This window comes from Oncorhynchus masou, chromosome 33, assembly GCF_036934945.1.
Source record: "Oncorhynchus masou masou isolate Uvic2021 chromosome 33, UVic_Omas_1.1, whole genome shotgun sequence".
NCBI lineage: Eukaryota > Metazoa > Chordata > Actinopteri > Salmoniformes > Salmonidae > Oncorhynchus > Oncorhynchus masou.
In genome coordinates, this window is record NC_088244.1 from 41,109,466 (window position 1) to 41,135,573 (window position 26,108).

Below are 26,108 nucleotides of genomic sequence, written 5' to 3' on the forward strand. Positions count from 1 at the left end.
CATCCCAACCGTGAAGCACAGGGATGGCAGCATAATGTTGTGGGGGTACTTTGCTGCAGGAGGGACTGGTGCACTTCACAAAATAGATGGCATCATGAGGAGGGAAAATGATGTGGATATATTGAAGCGACATCTCTAGACATCAGTTAGGAAGTTAAAGCTTGGTCGCAAATGGATCTTCCAAATGGACAATGACCCCAACCATACTTCCAAAGTTGTGGCAAAAGGACAACACAGTCAAGGTATTGGAGTGGCCATCACAAAGCCCTGACCTAAATCCTATAGAAAATATGTGGGCAGAACTGAAAAAGCATGAGTGAGCAAGAGGCCTATAAACCTGACTCCGTTACACCAGCTCTGTCAGGAGGAATGGGCAATAATTCACCCAACTTATTGTGGGAAGCTTGTGGAAGGCTACCCGAAACGTTTGGCCCAAGTTAAACAATTTAAAGGCAATGCTGCCAAATACTAATTGAGTGTATGTAAACTTTTGACCCCCTGGGAATGTAATGAAAGAAATAAAAGCTGAAATAAATCATTCTCCCTACTATTATTCTGACATTTCACATTCTTAAAATAAAGTGGTGATCCTAACTGACCTAAAACAGGGAATTTATACTAGGATTAAATGTCAGGAACTGTGAAAAACTGAGTTCAAATGTATTTGGCTCAGGTGTATCTACACTTCAAATGTATCAAGACTATTTCAATTCCATGATGCAGAAAAGCTAATCCATGCTTTGTCACTTCTAGATGATACTACTGCAATGCTCTACTTCCGGCTACCCGGATAAAGCAGTAAATAAACTTCAGTTCGTGCTAAACACAGCTGCTAGAATCTTGACTAGAACCCAAAAATGTGATCATATTACTCCAGTGCTAGCCACTCTACACTGGCTTCCTGTAATGCTAGGGCTGATTTCAAGGTTTTACTGATAACCTACAAAGCATTACATGGGCTTGCTCCTACCTGTCTATCCGATTTGTTCCGGCCGTACATACGAGAGGTCGACCGATTAATTGGAATGGTCGATTAATTTGGGCGATTTAAAGTTTTCCTAACAATCGGAAATAGGTATTTTTAAACACCTTTATTTAACTAGGCAAGTCAGTTAAGAACACATTATTATTTTCAATGACGGCCTAGGAACAGTGGGTTACCTGCCTTGTTCAGGGGCAGAACAATATATTTTTACTCTGTCAGCTCTTCCAGTTAACTAGTCCAAAGCTCTAACCACCTGCCTCTCATTTCACTCCACGAGGAGCCTGCCTGTTACGCGAATGCAGTAAGTCAAGGTAAGTTGCTAGCTAGCATTAAACTTGTCTTATAAAAAAACAATCAATCAATTATAATCACTAGTTAACTACAGATGGTTGATAGTATTACTACTATATCTAGCGTGTCCAGCATTGCATATAATATATATGCGATGCGTATTCGCGAAAAAGGACTGTCCTTGCTCCAATGTGTACCTAACCATAAACATCAATGCCTTTCTTTAAAATCAATACACATTTTTAAACCTGCAAATTTAGCTAAAAGAAAACCAAGTTAGCAGGCAATATTAACCAGGTGAAATTGTCACTTCTCTTGCATTCATTGCACGCAGAGTATATGTAACAGTTTTGGGCCGCCTAATTTGCCAGAATTTTACTTAATTATGACATAACAGGAATATTTAGACTTATGGATGCCACCCATTAGATAAAATACGGAACGGTTCCGTATTTCACTGAAAGAATAAACGTCTTGTTTTTGAGATGATAGTTTCCGGATTCGACCATATTAATGACCTAAGGCTCGTATTTATGTGTGTTATTATGTTATAATTAAGTCTATGATTTGATAGAGCAGTCTGACTGAGCGATGGTAGGAACCAGCAGGCTCGTTAGCATTCATTCAAACAGCACTTTTGTGCGTTTTGACCAGAAGCTCTTCATTGTGCTTCAAGCATTGCGCTGTTTATGACTTCAAGCCTATCAACTCCCGAGATTAGGCTTGTGTAATCGATGTGAAATGACTAGCTAGTTAGCGGGGTGTGCGCTAATAGCGTTTCAAACGTCACTTGCTCTGAGACTTGGAGTAGTTATTCCCCTTGCTCTGCATGGGTAACGGTGCTTCGAGGATGGCTGTTGTCGATGTGTTCATGGTTCGAGCCCAGGTAGGGGCGAGGAGAGGGACGGAAGCTATACTGTTACACTGGCAATACTAAAGTGCCTATAAGAACATCAATAGTCAAAGGTTAATGAAATACAAATGATATAGAGAGAAATAGTCCTATAATAACGACAACCAAAAACTTCTTACCTGGGAATATTGAAGACTCATGTTAAAAGGAACCACCAGCTTTCATATGTTCTGAGCAAGGAACTTAAACGTTAGCTTTCTTACATGGCACATAATATTGCACTTTTACTTTCTTCTCCAACACTTTGTTTTTGCATTATTTAAACAATGAACATGAACATGAACAACATTTGAACATGTTACATTATTTATTTGAGGCTAAATTGATTTTATTGGTGAAATATATTAAGTTAAAATAAGTGTTCATTCAGTATTGTTGTAATTGTCAATAATATTTTTTTTAATCGTCCGATTAATCGGTATCGGCTTTTTTTGGTCCTCCAATAATCGGTATCGGCATTGAAAAATCATAATCGGTCGACCTCTAGTACATACCTACACGTATGCTACGGTCACAAGACACCGGCCTCCTTATTGTCCCTAGAATTTCTAAGCAAACAGCTGGAGGCAGGTCTTTCTCCTATAGAGCTCCATTTTTATGGAATGGTCTGCCTATCCATGTGAGAGACACAGACTCGACCTTTATGTCTTTATTGAAGACTCATCTCTTTTGTAGGTCCTATGATTGAGTGTATTCTGGTCCAGGGGTGTGAAGGTGAACGGAAAGGCACTGGAGCAATGAACCGCCCTTGCGGTTCCCCTCTCTCCACCAGGATTCTCTGCCTCTAACCCTATTACGGGAGCTGAGCCACTTGCTTACTGGTGCTCTTCCATCCCGTCCCTAGCAGGGGTGCATCACTTGAGTGGGTTGAGTCACTGACATGATCTTCCTGTCCGGGGTTGGCACCCCGCTCGGGTTCGTGCCGTGGGGGAGATCTTTGTGGGCTATACTCTAGCCTTGTCTCGGGTAGTAAGTGGTGGTTTGAAGATATTCCTCTAGTGGAGTGGGGGCTGTGCTTTGGCAAAGTGGGTGGGGTTATATCCTGCCTGGTTGGCCCTGTCCAGGGGTATCGTCAGACGGGGCCAGTGTCTCCCGTCCCCTCCTGTCTCAGCCTCCAGTATTTATGCTGCAATAGTTTGTGACTGGGGGCTATGGTCAGTCTGTTATTTTTGGAGTATTTCTTCTGTCTTATCCGGTGTCATGTAGGAATTTAAGTATGCTCCCTCTAATTCTCTCGCTCTCCCTCTCCCTCCCGGAGGACCTGAACCCTGGGACCATGCTTCAGGAGTACCTGGTCTGACGACTCCTTGCTGTTCCCAGTTCACTTGGTCGTGCTGCTGCTCCAGTTTCAACTGTTTTACCTGCGGCTATGGAACCCTGACCTATTCACCGAACGTGCTGTTTTCAACACTCTCTCTCTACCACACCTGCTGTCTCTAACTCTTAATGCTCAGCTATGAAAAGCCAACTGACATTTACTCCTGAGGTGCTGACCTGTTGCACCCTCTACAACCACTGTGATTATTATTTGACCCTGCTGGTCATCTATGAATGGTTGAACATCTTGGCCATGTACTGTTATAATCTCAACTTGGCACCGCCAGAAGAGGACTGGCCACCCCCTCAGAGCTTGGTTCCTCCTAGGTTCCTGTCTTTCTAGGGAGTTTTTCCTAGCCACCGTGCTTCTACATCTGCATTGCTTGCTGTTTGTGACATTGGCTGATGTAAAAATGGCTTTATAAATACATTTGATTGATACATTTGATTGATTTGGCCCGAATGCCAAGCGTCACATCTAGAGGAAACCTGGCACCATCCCTACGGTGAAGCATGATGGTGGCAGCATCATGCTGTGGGGATGTTTTTCAGCGGCAGGGACTGGGAGACTAGTCAGGATCGAGGCAAATATTAACAGAGAAAACCTTGATGAAAACCTGCTCAGGACCTCAGACTCGGGCGAAGATTCATCTAACAGGACAACGACCCTAAGCACAAAGACAACATAGAACTGGCTACAGGACAAGTCGCTGAATGTCCTTGAGTGGCCCAGCCAGAGCCTGGACTTGAACCCGATCGAACACCTCTGGAGAGATCTGAAAATAGCTGTGCAGCAACGATTCCCATCTAACCTGATAGGATCTGCAGAGAAAAATGGGAGAAACTCCCCAAATACAGGTGTGCCATGCTTGTAACGTCATACCGAAGAAGACTCAAAGCTGTTATTGCTGCCAATGGTGCTTCATCCAAGTTCTTAGCAAAGGGTCTGAATACTTTGTAATTTTTATATATTAGCAACAAAAAAAAAAGTTTTTACTTTGTCATTATGGCATATTGTGTATAGATTGATAAGGGAATTTTTTTAAATCAATTTTAGAATAAGGCTGTAATGTAACAAAATGTGGAAAAAGTCAAGGGGTCTGAATACTTTCCTGGTGGGGCTGATTTGTTTGTATATACAAAATCAAACTTCAGTGGCCGTTTGCCTATGGCGGTTCTAGCGTTAACAATGCCCTTTCTTGATAGACTATCTATGCTCTGTCATTACCCAAAGTCTATTGTTATAGACACAGACAATGGGAGACCAATTAAAGTGTCAATGACTATGAATAAAAAGTTGATGGGCCAGGAGGCCCCTGAAATAGCTAAGGTTCAATCTCTTTCCTAACTTGACATGAGTCAAAAACTTCTCTGGCAATCCTACTCTAAATGAGAAGGAAAGTTGAAAAATCAGCGAGTATGATAAAAATGGGTTTAAATAAGAAGTCGATGATTTGTACTATGTGCTTTCCATTTCACAATGACAATCAGTTAGCACCCCTTTGTTAAATTCCTTTTATGGGTGGACCGAAGTGCTGTTGGTCACGCAGACAATGGTGGAAGAGGATTCGAGAAGCAGTTTTGCAAAAAACGAGAGGCCTGGGCTGGTTTTAATATTAAAGAGAGGAGTGAGAGAGGTGAATGGAGGGATGATTACGGTCAGACTAACCTCTGTGACCACGTGCGTTCTTCACCACCACAGGGTAGCCCAGCGGTTCCGCTTCATCAATCATCTTGCGGAAGTTCTCGTGTCCTCCTACGAATAACACAAGATACACACGTTACAATTTGTCCAATGATCAATCTCTCCATTACCATCTGTGTTGCTCAGTCATTTGACTGTGCAAAATGGGGTTTGTTGCTATAGGAACAATGTTCTGACTTGTGAAGCAAGGAATGATTGCCATTGCGTGAGGATTGCTGTGGGTATGTCATTCTTTGTTGAAGGGATATTTTGGTATTTGGGGTAATTTCATACTTACCCAGAGTCAGATGAACTCACAAATACCATTTTTATGTCTATGCATGCAGTTCTAAGGAAGTTGAAGGCAGCATATCATTAGCTTACCGCAATTGCTGGAAGTCTATGGGTATCTACTTACTATCCATCTCCTGGGAAATAGACCTAACTTCTCCAAATCTGGGTGGTCAGTCATTTATAAAAACTTAAAGCTATACATAGTAATCAATATTTTATAAATTAGAATGTAATTTCTGATGATTATCAGTAAAATTGACTATCAACTTCCTCATTTACAGACTACTTTGGGTTCTTTTTAGTAGCTAGCTCACTTGCTTATTGGCAAATCATCATAATAACATGATGATATGCCAATAATAATAACATTTGATGAATCATGTCGGACTTTGAGGTAGTAGAAGAACATTTTTATTCAGAACCATATTTGTTAGAGACAGAATTTAAGAGGGAGGGGGAATCAGCGGAGTCAGTAGACAAGCTAGCAGAAGCGGTGGCGAGACCCTGGTCTGAGGGGGACGGCGGGGCATATCAACCAACAAAGAGTGTTTGTGCTGTGCTGAGTGGGGCTTGATACTCTACATGACCAAAAGTATGTGGAAACTCTTTCAAATTAGTGGAAATGGAAATGTCTAGAAGCAACAACGGCTCAGTTGCAAAGTGATAGGCCACACAAGCTCACAGAACGGGAACGGGTCTGCTGAAGCGCGTATAAATCATCTGTCCCTCGGTTGCAACACTCACTACCAAGTTGTAAACTGCCTCTGGAAGCAACGTCAGCACAAGAACTGTTTGTTGGGATCTTGATGAAGTGGGTTTCCATGGCCAGGTAGCCTAAGATCACCATGCAAAATGCCAAGCATCGGCCTGAGTGGTGGAAACGCGTTCTCTGGAGTGATGAATCGCGCTTCATCTGGCAGTCCAACGGACGAATCTGGGCTTGGCGGAAGCCAGCAGAACGCTACCTGCCCCAATGCATAGTGCAGACTATAAATTTGGAAGAAGAGGAATAATGGTCTGGTACCGTTTTTCATGGTTCGCGCTAGGCCCTAGTTCCCGTTAAGGGAAATCTTAATGCTACAGCATACAATGATATTCTAGACGATTCTTTGCTTCCAACTTTGTGGCAACAGTTTGGGGAAGGCCCTTTCCTGTTTCAGCATGACTGCCCCAGTGCAGAAAGTGAGGTCCATACAGAAATGGTTTGTCGAGATCAGTTTAGAAGAACTTGACTGGCCTGCACAGAGTCCTGACCTCAACCCCATCAAATACTATTGAGATGAATTGGAACGTCGACTGCTAGCCAGGCCTAATTGCACATCAGTGCCCGACCTCACTAATGCTCGTGGCTGAATGGAAGAAAGTCCCTGCAGCAATGTTCCAACATCTAGTGGAAAGCCTTTCCTGAAAAGTGGAGGCTGTTATAACAGCAAAATGGGGGGGACCAACTCCACATTAATGTCCATGATTTTTGAATGAGATGTTCGAAGACCAGGTGTCCACATACATGATCAAAAGTATCTACAGCGAAGAGAGCGGCGCACCCAGAGACTAACAAACCGCAAGGACTTTTATGCTTTCATCAAACCTGGATTCTTCAGTCCCAAAAATAAACTGGAAAAAGTAGCCCATACCTGCTAGACCAAATGGACAGCTGTCTATCGAGTAAGTGACAATACTCTTGCTTGTCCCAGCACACAGTAACAAAATAAAAGATCTATTAACTTTTGTTTTATAATTTCATTCTGATCAAATTAAATTGTTTCCTGTTATTAAATTTGGCTCTAGCTACTCACAAATAACAACTTAGTTGTTCTTAGTCAATACAGGCTGGTTGCATATCAACTGGTGTTGGAGTAGGCATTGAAGGGCTATAGACTGGGACCAGAAGTCATGCATTCACGTGTTGTTTCTGCCATTTGCCTCAAATATCCCTCGCCCACATGAGTCTACATGGGATTCAAGAAGAAAGAGTGATTTAGCTTCACAGACAGATATTGCCAAACTAATTTAGACAAATCGCTTTAATAAATGCTGTTTGAACCAGTACAACTTATTTTGTTCCAATTCTGTCAAATCACTAATAAATGCCATTTAGTTAATATCTACTATAAGTGATTCATTACAGTATGAGATAGTTGTGTGAATGAAATATAGGAGTCAAGTCAATGTTTCAGTAACATTTGAATATTAAAGGTAAAGACCTATGTAATGACATGACAATCGATAAACCGGCAATTATTTATTTTATACAACACAATACAGATCACTGCACATAATGTACAATACACAGTATAGACAAGACATTCACACAATTCACAGCAATGAAAAGTAAATATACAATAAAATAGATGGTACAAAGTAGGTATAACGGTAGTCTAAAATGAATGGATTTTTATTTTCATTAAAGATGCAGACAGCGAATGACCAGAGGCTAACAAATGATGTTACAATAAGTGTGTTTGTATTAGGTAGTAGTGCAAGGAGGACCATGTCAGTTGGGGGTGTCAGAATAGCCCGAAGCGTACTTGAATATTGATGTGTGTGCTGCAATTGTCTATCAGAGCTAAGTGTTTTGTTACTTGTCGTGTTTGTGTGGACCCAAGGAAGAATAGCTAGTGGAGATAACAGTAATGACGTCCTCCTTGCTGGGTTTTTGCATGGGGTAATGTTGGCAGCCAAACGACAGCCTCTTCCACAGGATTTGGGCTCCAAGTATTTGTCCATTCGTCTCTGCAAGATGCTCTCCATCAGGTCATCCCTGAATCTCTGAGCGGTGGGTTGATATATCACTGTTTTGGGTAGACAACGTTGGATCTTGGAGTGCCTGAAATGAGGCAAGAGAAGACGATAAACCAGTGAATACAATCTAAACACAAGCAAATAATATATGGGACACATCTTGCTTTGCTACATTGCAATCAGGCTGGATGCAGTTGATCAGATTAGTGTAGTGATTGACGTAGTGTATATCCACTACATATATAAAAGTATGTGGACACCCCTTCAAATTGGTGGATTCGGCTATTTCAGCCACACCCGTTGCTGAAAGGTGTATAAAAATTGAGCACACAGCCATGCAATCTCCATAGCCAAACATTGGCAAGAAAATGGCCTTACTGAAGAGCTCAGTGACTTTCAACATGGAACCGTCAAATTTCTGCCCTGCTAGAGCTGCTCCAGTCAACTGTAAGTGCTGTTATTGTGAAGTGGAAACGTCTAGAAGCAACCATTGGCTCAAGCGCAAAGTGGTAGGCCATACAAGATCACAGAACGGGACCGCCAAGTGCTAAAGCTCGTAGTGTGTAAAAAAGTGCGTTAGTCCACGGTTACAACACTCGCTACAGAGTTCCAAACTGCCCCTGGAAGCAACGTCAGCACAAGAACTGTTCGTCGGGATCTTCATGAAATTAGTTTTCACGGCCAAGCAGCCGCACGCACACAAGCCTAAGATCACCCCGTGCAATGCCAAGCGCCAGCTGGAGTGGTGTAAAGCTCCCCACCATTGAACTCTGAAGCAGTGGAAGTGATGAATCACGTTTCACCACCTGGCAGTCCGACGGACAAATCTGGGTTTGGCGGATGCCAGGACGCTACCTGCCCGAATGCAGGTAGCCACTTGTAAAGTTTGGAGGAGGAATAATGGTCTGGGGCTGTTTTTCAAGGTTCGGGCTAGGCCACATTTGTTCCAGTGAAGGGATATCGTAAAGCTACAGCATACAAGCACATTCTAGACAATTCTGTTCTTATAACTTTGTGGCAACAGTTTGGGGAAGGCACTTTCCTGTTTCAGCATGACAATGGTTTGTCGAGATCGGTGTGGAAGAACTTGACTGCACAGAGCCCTGATCTCAACCCCATCAAACACCTTTGGGATGAATTGGAACGCCGACTGCTAGCCGGGCCTAATCACCCAACATCAGTGCCTGACCCCACTAATGCTCTGGTGGGTGAATGGAAGCAAGTCCCCGCAGTAATGTTCCCACATCTAGTGGAAAGCCTTCCCAGAAGATTGGAGGCTGTTATAGCAGCAAAGAGGGAACCAACTCCATATTAACACCCATGATTTTGGAATTAGACTTTCGACAAGCAGGTGTCCACATACTTTTGGTCATGTCGTGTAGTCAGGCCGCACACTAGAAAAGGGGAGCCTCTGACACTTGAAAGGGAGCACCATCCCCCAGAGAAACCCCACACTTTCCCCAAATCAACCAAACTATCCTGGAGGGGCTACCTGTCATTTTGTTAGAATAAATCTGTCTGGACAGGCCAATGATTGCATTACCATCCCAATATGACAAAAGAAGTGCTAAAAAGTGTAAACCAGAACATTGATGGCATATTTTGAGTACTTACCAACAACTGTTGAGGCTTGCCCTCTATTCTGGTTCTGAATGCGATGTTACTTCAGCAGACATGGAGTCCGTTCCTTGTGGACAGTCCACAGCAGGCACTTTAGTGAAAAATAAAGGAAAAAGGTACAGGAAATGTTGGTATTCATAAGCAAAGGAGAACACGCTTGAAGAAAGCCATAATAGCCGTTTTGTTATTGTGGCATGCTTTCACCTATTACATAGCTAACACCATAAAGTCAAGCCAATTTATTTGTTTCTTAAAGCATGTGGAAATTCTATAATTTGGTGGAAAGTGTTTAAATCAATTTGAATAAAGATTAAAATAATGGCACCACACAAGTTTTAATAATGAAAGGACATCACATAGTTTTGTGAATTTTAAGTTGTTTTGTTGTACTCAGCTATACTTTGGCTTTGAGAGGGCATTCCATTAAATGTAATGGATGACATGGACAGTTTATCTACAAGACAATTGACAGGCCTATCACATTTTATCATGAGAACAGCTAGCTCCTACTCAATCAATCAGATACTGTTAGATCATCATCACACTTACCCCATTCTACTTTGTTCTGGCGTGCGTAGAATGACCACTGTATGCTTCAGGGAACGTCTCATCTTATGGCTCGTCAGTTCATCCTCTAAAAAAATGTCAAGAACAAACTAGCTACAACCTTTCTGAGGTCCTTGGTCAGCGTTGTCTATATTCACGGCAACTAGCCATAGTTTAAATTAGTCCGGATTATTCAATGGAAGTTTCAAAGATTATAGCCGACCACTTCCTTGGTTTGTTATTGCAAGCTGTTACAGCACACCCACAAACCATTTTCAATATTGGGCGAGTGATGGTGGTCCGTTGATATAACCCAAGTCTCACCACACTCTACTACATGTGCTAGCTAGCTGTCAAGGTAACGTAAACTAGCCAATAGCGTGAAAATACTTCCAGCAGTGTCAACAATATTCACAGTCATGGCTGCGAGGTAAAACTATAGTTTTGGACTGTTGATGTACTCGTTCTTCTGTGGGTTTTACAATTGACGTTCTCTTCTCACACGTTGCCTACTTGATATCTAGCTAGCAAACATGTTCAAAACTGCCGCTGTCCCGACGTCTCAGCTAGCCAGCTCACACACAGCCCATCCTTGCGCCCACCGTCACAGCGGATGAATAAAATGCGTAGTTAGGAGAAAATAGTTCCAAAAATAAATAACTATAATTAAAATACTACAATTTCATATATACTTAGAGTACAGTATAGTGCTAATTTCCCTGCTTTTAAGAGAAGATAGCTAGTAGATATCCATAGACTTCCAGCAATTGCGCTAAAATAACGATATGCTACCTTCAACTTGCACGTATACACATAAAAATGGTATCCATGAGTTAGTCTTTCTCTCCGTAAATAGGAAATTATCCAAAATACCGACGTATCCTTTTAATACTTGGTTGTTCTGCCGTCTCTGACTTTTCATATGACTACCTAGTAATACGTCGAATTCAATTGACCAGCAGAACCATTTCTGACATTTAAACGCCATCTGGAGAACAAAATCTGCTTAGTTTTGCTGTCTGGGCCTGAACTAATGTGGAATATTGAACACTGCAATTTTTGGGTGCTCTCCGTCTGTGGTCTGGCGTTTTGACAGAAGACCAGATGTGAGCTGCCCTGCACATGCCTTCTCCAAAAAGCACACGTCCACACTCTGCTGTGAGACAGAGTGAAAGAGAGCAGCAGCAAATGTCAGGCCCAGCTCTACCACGTCACCGGCTGCTACAGCAGGAGAGCCAGAGGAGGTTAGGGGCAGCAGGGAGGGATTTTTTTATTGTCCAAGTCATGATGGTTGGTGGAGGGGCGGGTTACATAAACACTCCGGCCTCTGTAGTCTGAGGAGTGTTAGGTTGCCCTTACCAAAATACAAAGCACTAGATTTCTGCAGTGGCACTAAATATATTCCAATACACCTTTCCTCTCTACTTTGGTTTAGTCTTAAAACAAAATAAAAACAACGAGTGTGGTTTTGGCGTACAGACCTTGTTACCTGCCTGTATTATTCCACATCCTGCTTTGTCCAAAGTAGAGAAGTCAGATTCCTGGCAAAATGTGACAAATATTTTTTTTAGAGTGTTTGAGAAAGTGATGATGACAGAGGGGACTGGATGGGTCAAATGCTTTTTCTTTTATGATGCATACTTAAGATCAACTAGTGTTAGCATATTTGCTAGCTACATGGCCATGTGAAGAGGGGTGCTGAGACATTTGGGGGGGCTAATAAAGGCCCAGTGGACTACTTTTTTGAAAAAAAAAAAAAAAATGTTTTTCTTTCATTTATAATGATTCGTCAGGGGGTGCTGTAGCACCCTCAGCACCCCTACTTCACGTGGCTATGGCTAGCTAGCTAAGGAGTGCTTAAGTGGTTAGGTAGCTTGGAGGATGTATTTAGTGTTGTGCGCATTGAGTCTGTGCACTTCCCATCCCATAGCCTACATTGTATATGAAGTGTGACTGGTTCACCATGGATTTACGGAGAAAATGCCCTCTTTTCTCATTTTATTTTTTTGGCTACCCCAAGTGGGGTTTGTGCTCTCTGATTGGATCAAAGTCAAGTTTTTGGCCACTAACGAGCCTTGCTAGGTTCGTCTCTACCGGGTCGGCCCACAGCAGGTACCGCTTTTGTTCAAGCAAGAGAAGGAACGGCCTCCCACTGTGATAAGTACTTTTCTGCAGTCTATCAGCAGTGAGATTCTCGGTGTGTTTCATACTTTACCCACTCGACCAGACTCCGGTCTCTTGGGTGACTTAAGTTAATCCTGGTTGTAGAACTTTGTAAGGACACTCTCAGACCAACTCAAGTGCATTCAAAAGCATGATTGGCATATATCCAATACAAGAATACACTGAATTCATTGTCCCTGCCTGGATATACTGGATTTTCTAAGCTCTGGAATCAGGAATAATATGACCAAGCTTCGTAGCTCACCGTAGGAGAAGGTGTCAGGGAGTGGGACCCCATGGCCGGCCAGCTCCTGGAAGGTCCAGAACTTGTTGACGCAGTTGAGGATGGCCTGGGGCCGGTTGACCAGCCGGCAGCCCATCTTTTCCAGGTGGCGTAGCACTGTGATGTCACTGTCCGACTGCACCCAGGGGGTGGGGACTCGCACCACCGCCACCTGAGGGTAGGACGTCACCACCTCCTGCTCGACCCGCAGACCTGGAGAGGGAATGAGAGAGAGTGAGAGGAGAGCGAGACAAAATAGGTTTTTAGCGTGAAATATTCTGAATGTCACATTTCACATACCGTAAAGATTTAAATGAAATGCAGTCTCAAATTGCCGCCTGTCCCTTGTTATTAGCCGGGCAACGGCACACTTTTCATCAAATAAAATACTATTTCAAATAAACAAGGTTTAATTCAGTAATGACTTAAAGAAATATGAAAATCATCTGTTTTTAATCACCAGTAGGAACTGCTAGCCATAAGCTGCTAACAGCTGAGAACAGCTAGCTAACTTGCAAGCACAAAAACAGTCAACAACTTCGGAAGTACGGAACCCTAGAAATCAGATGATCGCCCTTTTGTGGTCACTTTAACAATGTTTAGAATACAGTATATACATATGAGATGAGTAATGTAAGATATGTATACTATCTACTGTATCTTAGTCTATGCCGCTCTGACATTGCTCATCCATAGATTTATATATTCTGAATTTACCTTTACTTAGATTAGTGTGTGCATTGTCGGAACTAATTGTCACGACTTCCGCCGAGGTTGGCTCTCCTGCCTGTTCGGGCGGTCGTCGTCACCGTCCTACTAGCCACTACCGATCCCTTTTCGTTTGTCTGTTGGTTTTGTCTGATTGGTTTCACCTGTGTGTATGTTAGTTAATTAGTGTCTGTATATGTAGTAGGTTGTCCCGCCCTTGTTTTGTGCGGGATTGTTTTGTCTTCATGTCATTTTGGTGGAGTACTTGTGGTTTTTATTCTCCGGTTATTTTATGATCCTGTGTTAGATCATTCACCCGGTGTGTTGGGTTGACCGTCGTTTTTATACATCAGAGAATAAACTGTCTATTATTGTACCTGCTCTCTGCGCCTGATTCCACTCACCTTAGTACTTCGTGACACTAACACAAGCATTTCACTACACCCGCAACATCTGCTAAACACCTTGTATGTGACATATACATTTTGATTTGAAGTAAGAATTGACAAAAATGTACAGTCAAACAGGGGAATAATTATGGTCAAGAAAAGTTTGATATTTTTTATTAGAGGCATACTAATACCAAACAAACATGACCGCGTGTAAATGATAACACAGTGCACGAAATGAAGAAATGTATTAAAATGCTGGAAGTGAAGGCTGGAATTAAATAATTAACTATGCAAATTAGTAAAAACTGTGCACATTAAAGAAATAGATGCCTGGCTCAAATAGAAGCCTGTCTAATAAGCGCCTGTTGTGTTCAATGATTTAAGTAAATAAACGCCCTGGCTATTAATTTAAGTTTTACGGTAGTTTCATATAGACATCACTGGATATTATTGATTAATCATATGAACAGTCTACACTTTCACTAATGCCAAGAGAACATATTTCATTGATAACATTTTTCAGAGCAACTCTGGTAGCTACAGTGGCTTGCATGTATCGCACAACAACCAGACAACCTAAAAGTAGCGTCTGTTTAGAACGTTCGTGCCACCAGTCCCTCCCATGTCACATTAGCATCCCGCAAACAACCCCAGAAATCTGTTCCCACAGCACCAAACACGTGGGCCTAGACAAGTTGTGAGTGGATCCTGCTGTGTTTCATAATGACACAGGGCCAGTCATTATCGAGCTGCTCTGGATGTGTGAGCTCTGAGCTGGCCCTGTGTAGCAGAGGTGTGGGTACAGGCAGGGTAGCCTAGTGGTGTTAGTGCTTCAGTTGGACTGGGTCCGGCCCTCACATCCACATGCTCCCTGTGGCACTGCCAACTTCTCTGACCTCAAGGCCAAGAGTCATCACCCCCAGAGGAGCACAGATCCCCAGCAGTATACTAATAGTATACTACAGCTTAAAGTTCAGTGCTTTCTCCCAATATAGGAAGGTATAAGCACATTAATTGTACCTTTATTTCAACAGGGAGTCCCATTGAGACAAATATCCAGCATTTTACACAGAATACAAACAGTTAATTAAAATACACAAATCTAAAACACAATCATAGATACCATCTACATCTCTCAGCTACCAGATCTATAGTAAATACCTTAAAATGCCTGAGCGGCACCAGAACACCCAATTTCAAAAGGCTATGCCAACCCTGCAAACATGTTTTATAACTCATGTAGCCAGTCTTAAGCCTGGGAGATTGACTGAACCTAAATACACATAAGAGCTTTCTACAATCATACACGCAAGAGGTGCTACCAGCACCTATTCTCTGATCAAATTTGTTGCAAAATCTTTTAACGTATACAAGAGAGCGGCTATAAATAGCTATCTATAGATTGCATACATATGTGTATTTATATTGACATAGTTTGCGTGTTTGAACGTTGTTATGCTCAAGGTTACATTCTCACTGTGAGATTTTAACATGGCCGTTTTATTAAGGCCGATTTCAAGTGTTCATAACAAAATCGGTAATCTGCATTCTTGGATGCCGATTATGGCCGATTACATTGCATTCCACGAGGAAACTGCGTTGCAGGCTGACCACCGGTTACGCGAGTGCAGCAAGGAGCCAAGGTAAGTTGCTAGCTAGCATTAAGCTTATCTTATAAAAATTAATGACCAAAGACTCGTATTTCTGTGTTTATTATATTAAAATTAAGTCTATGATTTGATAGAGAAGTCTGACTGAGCGGTGGTAGACGGCAGCAGGCTCGTAAGCATTCATTCAAACTTTACTGTGGTTGCCAGCAGCTCTTAGCCATGCTTGATTCACATGCGGTTTATGACTTCAAGCCTATCAACTCCTGAGATTAGGCTGGCAATACTAAAGTGCCTATTAGAACATTCAATGGTCAAAGGTATAAGAAATACAAATGATATAGAGAGAAATAGTCATCATGTCACAATTCCTATAATATATATAACCTAAAACTTCTTAACTGGGAATATTGAACCACCAGCTTTCATATGTTCTTATGTTCTGAGCAAGGAACTTAAACATTACCTTTTTTACATGGCACATATTGCACTTTTACTTTCTTCACCAACACGGTTTTTGCATTATCTAAACCAAATTGAGCATGTTTCATTATTTATTTGAGACTAAATTTATTTTATTTCTGTATTATATTAAGATAAAAGTGTTCATTGTTCATTCAGTATTGTTGTAATTGTCATTATTCTCATATATATATATATATATATAAAAAATTGGCCGATTAACCCGTACCGTTTTTTTTTGGTCCTCCAATAATCGGTATCGGCGTTGAAATATCATAATCGGTCGACCTCTACAACTAACAGTTCATTTAGCCCTACGACCAGCCATTTTAATTCCGTAAAAACAACAATAAGGAGACATGCAGAGAAATGTTAGCAACAGCACAACATGGTGGAATAGAAAGAAAAGCAAAAAAGGGAGCAGCATTCAATGAAGGGATGAAAAGGAGAGGTGCTGTGCAGCAAGGTTTGCAGTAGGTGCTTTGGCCCAGCACCTCAGCAGGAGAGACAGATGGGGTGATGGGACGTGAGGAGAAACAGGGGCAGGAGAGGAGAGGAGGGAAAAGGGGGGCTTGTCACTGACGCTGCACTATTTGCTCCACTGTGACCAGCTTTTCAGCCATCTTAAGATCTACGCTCACTAAAGAGACAGCGTCAACACTGGATTGACAGAGGTCAGTGTCGGAGGCACACAAACAAAGAATAGGTGACAGGCTTCTCAAATTCTGGCTCCTGATGCTTGAGAAGTCACAGAAAGAAGGAAGGAGATGGGCCATTTTTGGTTCAAACGATGGTCAGAGATAAATGCAGCAGGACAATAGAAAAGGATGGAAATGTATGCATAAAGAACTGCAGGGGAGGTGGGGAGAAGTGTATGTATGTGGCAGGGGATGAGTCAGAAGTGGAAAGTGTTTGTTTAGGAATAACCCTGCTTGTCCCCACCCCTCCTCTCACTCTCAGTATTCAATTGGGGAATTCACTCACTGCATGCCCCCCCCATTCATACTGGTTTGATTGTGCAGCCGTTGAGCGAGGCATGCTACAATGAAGTATCAAAGGACACTGGCCAAGACAGTATTCGGTGTCCACATCACTTGTGTCGGTTTCCAAGGCAACTACACAGGTCACATGGAAAAAAAACTGATGAATCTGTTCGCATCCAGTGCGCTCATAGTACTGTCAGACAGTCATTTTGAAAACATTTACAAAATGTTCTTATAACCCTCTATTCTCTCTAACCCTCTAGCATATAGTGTTTCCAATTTCTAGTGACAAAATGATGTTTACGGCCAACTAATCTACCAGTCATCTTTCCGTGTGCAGGGCCTTCCGTCCCCACGGGTGTTGAACTGTGTGTTATTTTCGTTGTGTCTGACAGGGCTGACTGGCTCCATAACTGCTGAGTGGGGGGCTCCCATCCCTCTCTGGCATTCTGTGCATTCCGCCGTGATGTCACAATACGGCTAGGCTGACATGCCAACACTCAACGAGGTTTGCCAGCCCTGGCCACAGCATTGGCACGGGCCAGGCGGGCACCACTTCCTCTGGGGAAAGGGTGGGTGACTGGCTGGCTGGACACTGGTCTGTCTTGTCTAGCGACAATACAGCCACGTAGCCGACACAAACACACACACACATTAAACTGTGATTTTCAGCTGTTGTCAGATGGTGTGTGGACTTTTGCAATGTTTATGTGAGAAATTACCATGCATTGGTGCATTTCAAATGTGTAGGGACTGGGCCTATTAAGCAATTGTATACATTCATTTAGAGAATAACCTATTGAGTTATTCCTTGCAAGAGTCTGTCTCTTGTTAGAACTACTATGTGATTCGCTCATCTCCAATAATAATCAACATCTCAGTTGATGTTCTTTATCACAATATGTGCTATAGGAGGTTATTTATTGTACTTCAGGTCTATTTAGCTGAAAACGCCCTCAATCACACACTATGATTAGGCTGCTACTGAATGTGCTGCTGCTGGCCCTGTCAGCAAGGATCAAGCTGGACCAAAGGAAGAGTGCAGAACTGTTTTGCTCGCAAGGGGAGGGGTATGGATGTGGGTACGCAGAACCATGAACCTCTTTTTTGTGGCCCCTATCCCCATCAAAATTTACCATCCCTAATGTAACCCAACCAATACCATACCAGTGCATCAGCTGATGGCGTACGGTGTATGTCATTTAATTTCATGGGCTAGGTTTCAATCCTAACTGGTTGGTATTGACAACAACGCCTCATGTGTAGGCAGGATTTGAAGTGGCATTAAGATGTGTTTTGTGACACACAGGGACGGCTTCGCCTATGCACTGTCTGATTGATTGGAGAGGACAGCATCCATGAGGTAGTGAGTGTTTCCCTTGGTATAATAACCATTAATGCCCTGCGGCCTCATATGTATCTAGAACTATGTAAACTGCTTTGCCAAATACAGAGTCCTAATATGCAAATGCACCTTTTCACATCACTTGAGAGCAAGCAAATGAGTTGTCGTGACACAGCTCGCTACAGTGGGAGAGGAATTATTAGTCTTTTGACCGCCAGCGCGTTATTACATCACGAGATTAAAAAAAAGAAACTCATAAAAACTGATAATCTCTCCCCGACCTGCCATGTCAACTAGCATACGACCTTAGTTTACCCTTCAACACTTTATTAAATCGGCTAAAAGTGTTGTAAACAAAAAGATAACATGAAAGTAGCTTATTTCTTTCTATATCTGTTTATAAAGGAAGGATTACCGTAAACACATCATATCAACCTATAATCTAAGCATTTCACTTCCAAATACAGAAAATGGGGATCATTATCCAAGCTAAATACAGCCGAATGCTGACATTATATTGGAAGACAAGTGAATTATCCATTCAACTTCAGCCATAGCCTAATAAAAAGAGGTGAAATACTACACTGACTTCTCTGTTCCCTTTTAAAAACCAGCTGAACCTATTCTTCAGGCGACTTGATGTTTCCTCACACTTTGCTCTTTGCTATTTCCAAGGCACTTTTGTCCTTCATTGAATACAAGATTTTACAGCTGACAATGTCTTGGGAAATAGGCTATTCCTATTTATCAAATTATTTTAGTTTAAGCTAAAACAATTGAGCTAAAACGGCCTTGTCAAAAGCAGAACTGTTCATATGCCTACATGGGAAAGCTGTTATAGTTCAGCATAGTTCGTCAATTGAGAGTCTTTCCTCAGTGTTCGATGCCAAGATTAGGATTAAAGAAAGATAGGGAATTCCATCCTTGGTCTATTAATGATGCATCTTATCTCACATCATATGACTGCTGGTGGAAAATCACAATGTGTTAAATTGGCCATCGCTCATAAGATCCTGTCCTATTGCCTTTTCTATAATATTATGGACATGTTATATTTGTCTAGCATTGACAAGTGTGTTTGTGTGGCCTCCACAAGGAAGGCCAAATAATCATTAATCAATTCATAACCTGTCTTCCTCGTGCACAACTCTTTATTTCTGAATCATCGGATGTGAGATTCCTTTGGATGACCATTGGGTTTGGCAGTGGACATAATAATAATTTGGTGGGGGCTTCTATATGTACCATTTCCAAATATTTGTCCTATTTGGAAATGTGTTGTTTTGCATATCCCAACTCCCCGAGACACCTTAGGACAGTGGGGTCAAGGCGAGTCTGCCGTTATCAACGTCAGTGTCAGAGGAAGGCCCAAAACGTTGTCAAAGTTTCCAGCCACCCAAGCCACAGACTGTTCTCTCTGCTACTTAATTTAGTTTTATAATAACCTCAATGATCCACCTGAACTGTAGGTTTCACGGGGTTGATGGGATTGGTTGAATGGCTTAGTGTGAAAAATGGTTTAGTGTGACCTAAAGCTGCCATTATGGCCAAACTCTCCAATGGTCGTTAATCTGTGATGTCAACACTAACGACTAAAGCCATATATGTAGATCTGGGGCCAGCTGGGATTAGAGGGCAGGCCCTACAGGACACAACCCTGCTCCAGTTGTAGCGCTGGCTAACCTAGACAGCTGTCTATTTACCTACCTATCTAGGCCAATAGTCCTACCCTCCCTTCCTCCTGTGTTTCTCACAGATTATCCAGCATTGAAGACTATCTACCAATTAGGCCATTGTTGAAGTGGGTGTCTGACTCCTTGCGAAGAGCATGGGCCAATGGCAAACTGAGTGGTTTTGACTTTAACACCATTTTTGTAAGATAAGTGATGTAGGTTGTGTACATCGTTAGCCTATCTCGTTTAAACTGTTGTAGAGTAGCACAATCGACACGTAGCCAACGTGGAGGATTAGGAGAGAGTACACTGAACAGATTGGACGTGCTCCATTACAGGTGAAGAAAAGGCTTCTGGATTTGAATGCCGTTCCCAATCTCACTGCCACATTTCAAAGAGACAGCTCCCCCTCCTCACCTCCAGGTCTGAGTCAGCTTGCCCCCTCCCCCTCTCCAGTCAATTCCAATATGTAAGATGTACTATAAAACAGCCTGCCATTTCATTGAGCTAAATGCCCCCTTCCAAGCTCATGTCTCACTACAAAATTCCAAGGGTCTCTTGTTCTTCCAATATGAACCTTCATAGCTACAAATCAAACAAAGCTCATTGAATCAACCAACCCAGGATATGACAATTAAAGCCCGTTTTTTGGACAAGGATTCTAATATTCTTGTCCAAAAAGACTCCACCCATTTACCTTTCCACATTGTTCACCTAAAACACTTTTTTATTTTTATTTATTTAACTAAGCAAGTCAATTGTGTGCCGCCCTATAGGACTCCCGATCATGGCCGGTTGTGATACAGCCCGGGATCAAACCAGGGTCTGTAGTGACACCTCTAGCACTTAGATGCAGTGCCTTAGACCGCTGCACCATTCGGGAGCCCCAAAATTTAAAGAATAAAAGCATAAATTAGTTTGTGTATGCAAAACTGCTTATATTAATGATGCCCAATAGTTTGTTTTATTATCAGTTAAAGTGATAAACTTGTAACTATTGTTTTACTTGTTCCACCAGCGCTCCAGTCTGTGTTATGATGCCTCTGTTGTCCCTGCATGCAAATGCCTCGTAACAAACCCAATTTCTACTATTTATTAGCAATTGTTGGCTCGTGCATGACAAAAAAGAAGGCAGCTAAGAATTAAACTAGCTAAACCCACTACAAACGTCACTTAGCTAATTACAAATCATTGAAAAGTGCACTACGTCCTCTGCTAAAGTTACAGCTTAAATGCTTCCGTTTAATTCGGGAGAGTTAGCATAGCTTTGCTGGCCCATGAAGAATAGCCTGTATAGCCCGAGCCTACATTGCTAGCTAGCCACTCTCTTTGTATTGCGATGCGCTGTTCACAACAACTATCTAGCATAACGTTAGCTGGTCAATTATTCTACGGCCTACTGTACATAGATAGCTATGTAGCTAGAAAAGTACAGTACATCTCACCTCCGGATTTGGTATCGTGGAGTTGAGTAAAGGCTTTGTATATAGCCAATATTATCGCAGTGTTTACTCCTACGCATATTTCCTATTTGATAAAGTAGCTATTCCATGTAGCTATTGTTTTGCCTTGGCATCATTCATGCAGTATCCTCGTGTGAGTGACAACTCAAGGCTGTCTGGAAACTGGTTTAGGCGGTCACCGTCACACTGTTAGCTAGCTAACCAGCAGTTCGCGCTGGGAAGCTGTGTGTGTGCTGCTTGCCGAACAATACCGTCTACTGCAAAACTTGGATAGTGGATACACTAACGTAACACTGAAACACATCCAATAATAGACAACAAAAATACACGATTCAACCCCAATTCAAAAACAGTAAATCGTATGTATAACTATATATGACTATTGTCTTACGGTAGTGCATGTACAACTTCAAATCGAGTGATACTTGCCTAATTGTCCCTCGCTGATGGTGAGCACGATTTGGTCCATGAGAAGAGAGCGGAATTCAACATCCTCCTCGGAGCATCGCTGTTTCAGAGCCCGAAGGATCTGAACTTGCGGATACTCCTGATGGATACGCCGGTCGGTCACAAACCAAACTCGAGAACACATGTTTATATCGAACTGTGTCGTGCCGATTAAAAAAAATGTAGTTAATACACAGCTGTGGCCGAGGGGGCGGCGGGCGGGCGAGCGAGCAGGATCCTGGTCAGAGCGAAGGGAATAATAAAGATGCTCACACAATAGAGTGCAGCTACACGAACAAGCAATGTGGAGGGGAAAAAGCAAATACCACGATTGAGTCTGTTCGTTTAAATGGAGTCGACTAATTACTCGATTTCTACTTGCGTCCCTTCATTTGCAGGCCGTTATTCCTGGTCCCTTCCGATCCAACATCCCGCTGAATCATAAGCACCACAAGACAAAGGCTGTGTAACTCCACTACACTGTTTATAAGGGCGTTCTCATCTATATCAGCATGTATTATCTTCTACAAACAATACTTGTAGCAGTATTAGTTATGGCTCCTTGCACTTGCAGCCCTTTAGGGCAAACAAAGCTTGTGCAGTATTGCTTCGAATCCTCCGCTCATCGAATTCAACAGCTTGGCCTGCTATCCAGTCAACGCGGCAGCCGCTTGGCTGAATAACACAATTGTGGTAGCTGTATGATTATCGAAAAAAAGAAGGCTGCTGCTTGTATACCCACGCTTGTTTGGTCTGATTGATTAGCTGTTGGCGGAATGGACCTGTACGGCTATCCACGAGGATCGGGTACTAAAAAGGTGCACGTTTGTTTCCAGTTCTGCGTTTCTCTTCAAGCACGCGCTTCGTTTACAACAAAATTGTCCGCGTTCCCCGAAAATAGATGGAGAATGATAATCGAGTTTATGTCATCATACCGACCAATCGCAGCTTGTCAACCAACGGGTGCATTAATAGGTGCATTCGTTTTAGCTCGCTCATGACACCGAATGGGCCGAGTTCGTGTATTTTAGACAATTGGATTGGTTCTAAAATGATCCCCGGGGCGCCGGACGAGAACGAATGTACCCGGGGTTATTGTCCAATCAGGGGGCTGATGCTGCGGAGGCTCGCAAGGCATGTGTGCGGATGAGAATGCGTGATTTAACATAGGGGTGTGACCAACGAGGGCGCGCGGATGCTGTGATACACTGCATGTCAAGAGGGGGGAGTACCACGAGTTCGCGCATCACCCAAACCGGTTCATACCGGGTGCTGCGTGGAGGTTTGGTAAAACGAACGCCTCCGTCTTCATGTTGTGATGCTGAAATAAATGCCAGAAATTATAACATAGCTTAAACAATCGTATGGCCAAAATGGGTTTCTTAGCTGTAGCCTAATCGAAACATTGATCGACAGCCTACATTATAACGGTCTGCAGCCTATTTAGCTCCGCAATAGCAATGTAATATCCGAAGAAGGGCGTGTATACCGTTGTGAAGCAGGCAAGAATAACTAGGAACTTCCCGCTCACGGATTTTTGGAATTAGCAATATAAATAATAATAATTTATTCAATTTATATAGTGCTTTTCAAATCATCTCAAAGCACACAAAAATACATGTAATTTAGAAAAACAACACCACAACATCATGAGATGGACAGTCATTAATTAGAAAGTTCATGGCTTGAGTCGTCAAGCGAGAAGAGAAAGTCTGGGAGGCAGGTCTCATCGAGGTGTCTCGCTGTCTCTGGCTTTTCTGTAGTAGAGCTCATTCAGATGATAAATTAATAAATGGGGCAAAATGATGGAAAATGTGCACAATTATCTATATATTTTATAGTAATTATCATAAACAATAATTAAATGTATTTCTATAATAAATCTTATGTGATTTGTTTATTTATTAAAAAATGTTTTGTGTATGTATTCCTATCATTTATTGGACTGTACATAATTGCCTGTATGTTGTGTCGAAGTAAAAGGTGGGTCCAGTCTACTCAGGAGCACATATACATTCCAAATGGAAAGACAGCGGCCAATCAGCTTAAATGCAGTATGTTTTTCATATTGGACATTATATATATATATAATATAATTATATATATATTTGGCTGTATGTTGTGTCGCACGAAAAAAGGGAGGTCCATTATCCTCAGGGGCACTTCTACTTAAATGCAGTATGTTTTAGATCTTTTTGTGGCTGTTATTTGTATTATTGTATTAATTATTAATTATTGTATTAATTAATTGTGCCACTAAGGTTATTAACTAAAAAAAATCTAAATCTGCTAACATTTTCAAATAAAATGTTAAAAAATGTTGACCATTTGTTTTATTTTACACCATCTTCATTGCAGGACTTTTATTTTGAAAGGAAATCGCCAAGGTTCGCCAAGGTTGTTATTCTTGCTAGGTCTTGCTTTTTCTTGCTGGCTTCTCAGAGGTGGTGTGTATAATATGGTCAAAGATGGTGGAAATATGAAGTTCACTCAGGCTGTTGACCATAGAAAAACATTGTCAGTTCCGATCTACTTAACCCGTAGACACCAATGCAAAGCAGCTGGGTCTGGTCTATTTAGTTCATCGACTTTCATTGAACCAGAAAAAAACTGAAAAAACTTTTAAGGAGGGTGTCTCGCTTCCTCTTCCGTTTCTGGTTTAAAGAAACAAGATCTCATGTAGTTTTTCTGTTTTTTTTGTAGGCCACCACACTTCAGATTATGTGCATTTACTTACAAAAAAAGCATTAGCTCTAAAAGCACTACCCTAGTTCCATCAGAATCACATCCATCATGGACAAAACAGACACCAGCTCCACTGACCAGCCTAAGACCATCAAGAAAGGGGAACCCTTGAGATGCACAGTGACAGTGTTCAATGTGAGCACAGCAAGACACTGCAGAATGGTGTGTCAAGTTCTGAAAAATAAGATAACAACTGTGAATCACTGCTATGCTCAGATTAGGTTTTTGTTGTAAATGTTGTAAGATACACAACACTTTTTTTAAAGTGTGTGTGCCTTTTGAAGTGAATTTGATTGTAAGACATGGAATGAAAGGTCAAGCCCCTTTTATTGTGTATATAAAGCCATATGAACTCTATTCACAGGTGGCTCATGGCTGCAATCAATGTTAGATGCCACAGCAACACTTTATCCTAAGGGGTACCCTAAGCTGGTTGTTAGGGTTTTTCCTAGTCTATAAACATTTTTAGTTAACATGTTGTTGATAAGTCATTGATAAACAGTTTTAACTCATAAAAATATAACTCGTTACAATTGTGGAATCATTATTTTGTTGCTTGTCAAATTAGTGAGCCAATATGCTGATGTATACAGTAATAAATGATTACCGTGCACACATTAATTTGCAAGCACCAAAATCACAAATTCACACTACTAGAAGGCCAGCATCCTGGAGTCGCCTGTTTTGCGGGTAATATTTAATGAAACTACCAGTTGAGGACTTGTGAGGCGTCTGTTTCTCAAACTAGACACTCTAATGTACTTGTCCTCTTGCTCAGTTGTGCACCGAGGCCTCCCACTCTTTGTATTCTGTTAGAGCCAGTTTGCTCTGTTCTGTGAAGGGAGTAGTACACAGTGTTGTACGCGATCATCAGTTTCTTGGCAATATCTCGCAAGGAATAGCCTTCAATTTCTCAGAACAAGAATAGATTGATGCGTTTCAGATGAAAGTTCTTTGTTTCTGGCCATTTTGAGCCTGTAATCGAACCCACAAATGCTGATGCTCCAGATACTCAACTTGTCTAAAGGAGGTCAGTTTTATTGTTTCTTTAATCAGGAGAACAGTTTTCAGCTGTGCTAACATAATTGCAAAAGGGTTTTCTAATGACCAATTAGCCTTTTAAAATTATAAACTTGGATTAGCTAACACAAGAAAACAGGAGTGATGGTTGCTGAAAATGCACGCCAATGTAGATATTCATTAAAAATCTGCGGTTTCCAGCTACAATAGTAATTTACAACATTAAAAATGTCTACACTGGATTTCTGATCAATTTTATGTTATTTTAATGGATGCTTTTCTTTCAAAAACAAGGACATTTCTAAGTGACCCCAAACCTTTGAACGGTAGTGTACTGTACATTTGACTAAATGTTTTAGTTTTGTGATTTATAGCAGACAATCATGGCCAGCTTCTTGACCACCAGGTTTTATATTTTACTATCT

At 41.8% G+C, this 26,108-nt stretch overlaps 1 protein-coding gene across 1 annotated transcript in view; it reads right to left on the minus strand.

Moving 5' to 3' along the window:
* The window catches only part of LOC135528563 (beta-citrylglutamate synthase B-like), a 43,536-nt gene extending 20,409 nt beyond the window's left edge, over positions 1–23,127 (minus strand). The window contains exons 1-3 of the mRNA XM_064957734.1: positions 21,901–23,127; positions 12,821–13,051; positions 5,176–5,262 (exon numbers count right to left, since the gene is read on the minus strand). Coding sequence (XP_064813806.1) covers positions 5,176–5,262; positions 12,821–13,051; positions 21,901–22,063 — 481 coding nt within the window. The 5' untranslated portion in view covers positions 22,064–23,127. The remainder of the gene's footprint in view (positions 1–5,175; positions 5,263–12,820; positions 13,052–21,900) is intronic.
* Between the last annotated feature and the right edge of the window lie 2,981 nt (positions 23,128–26,108).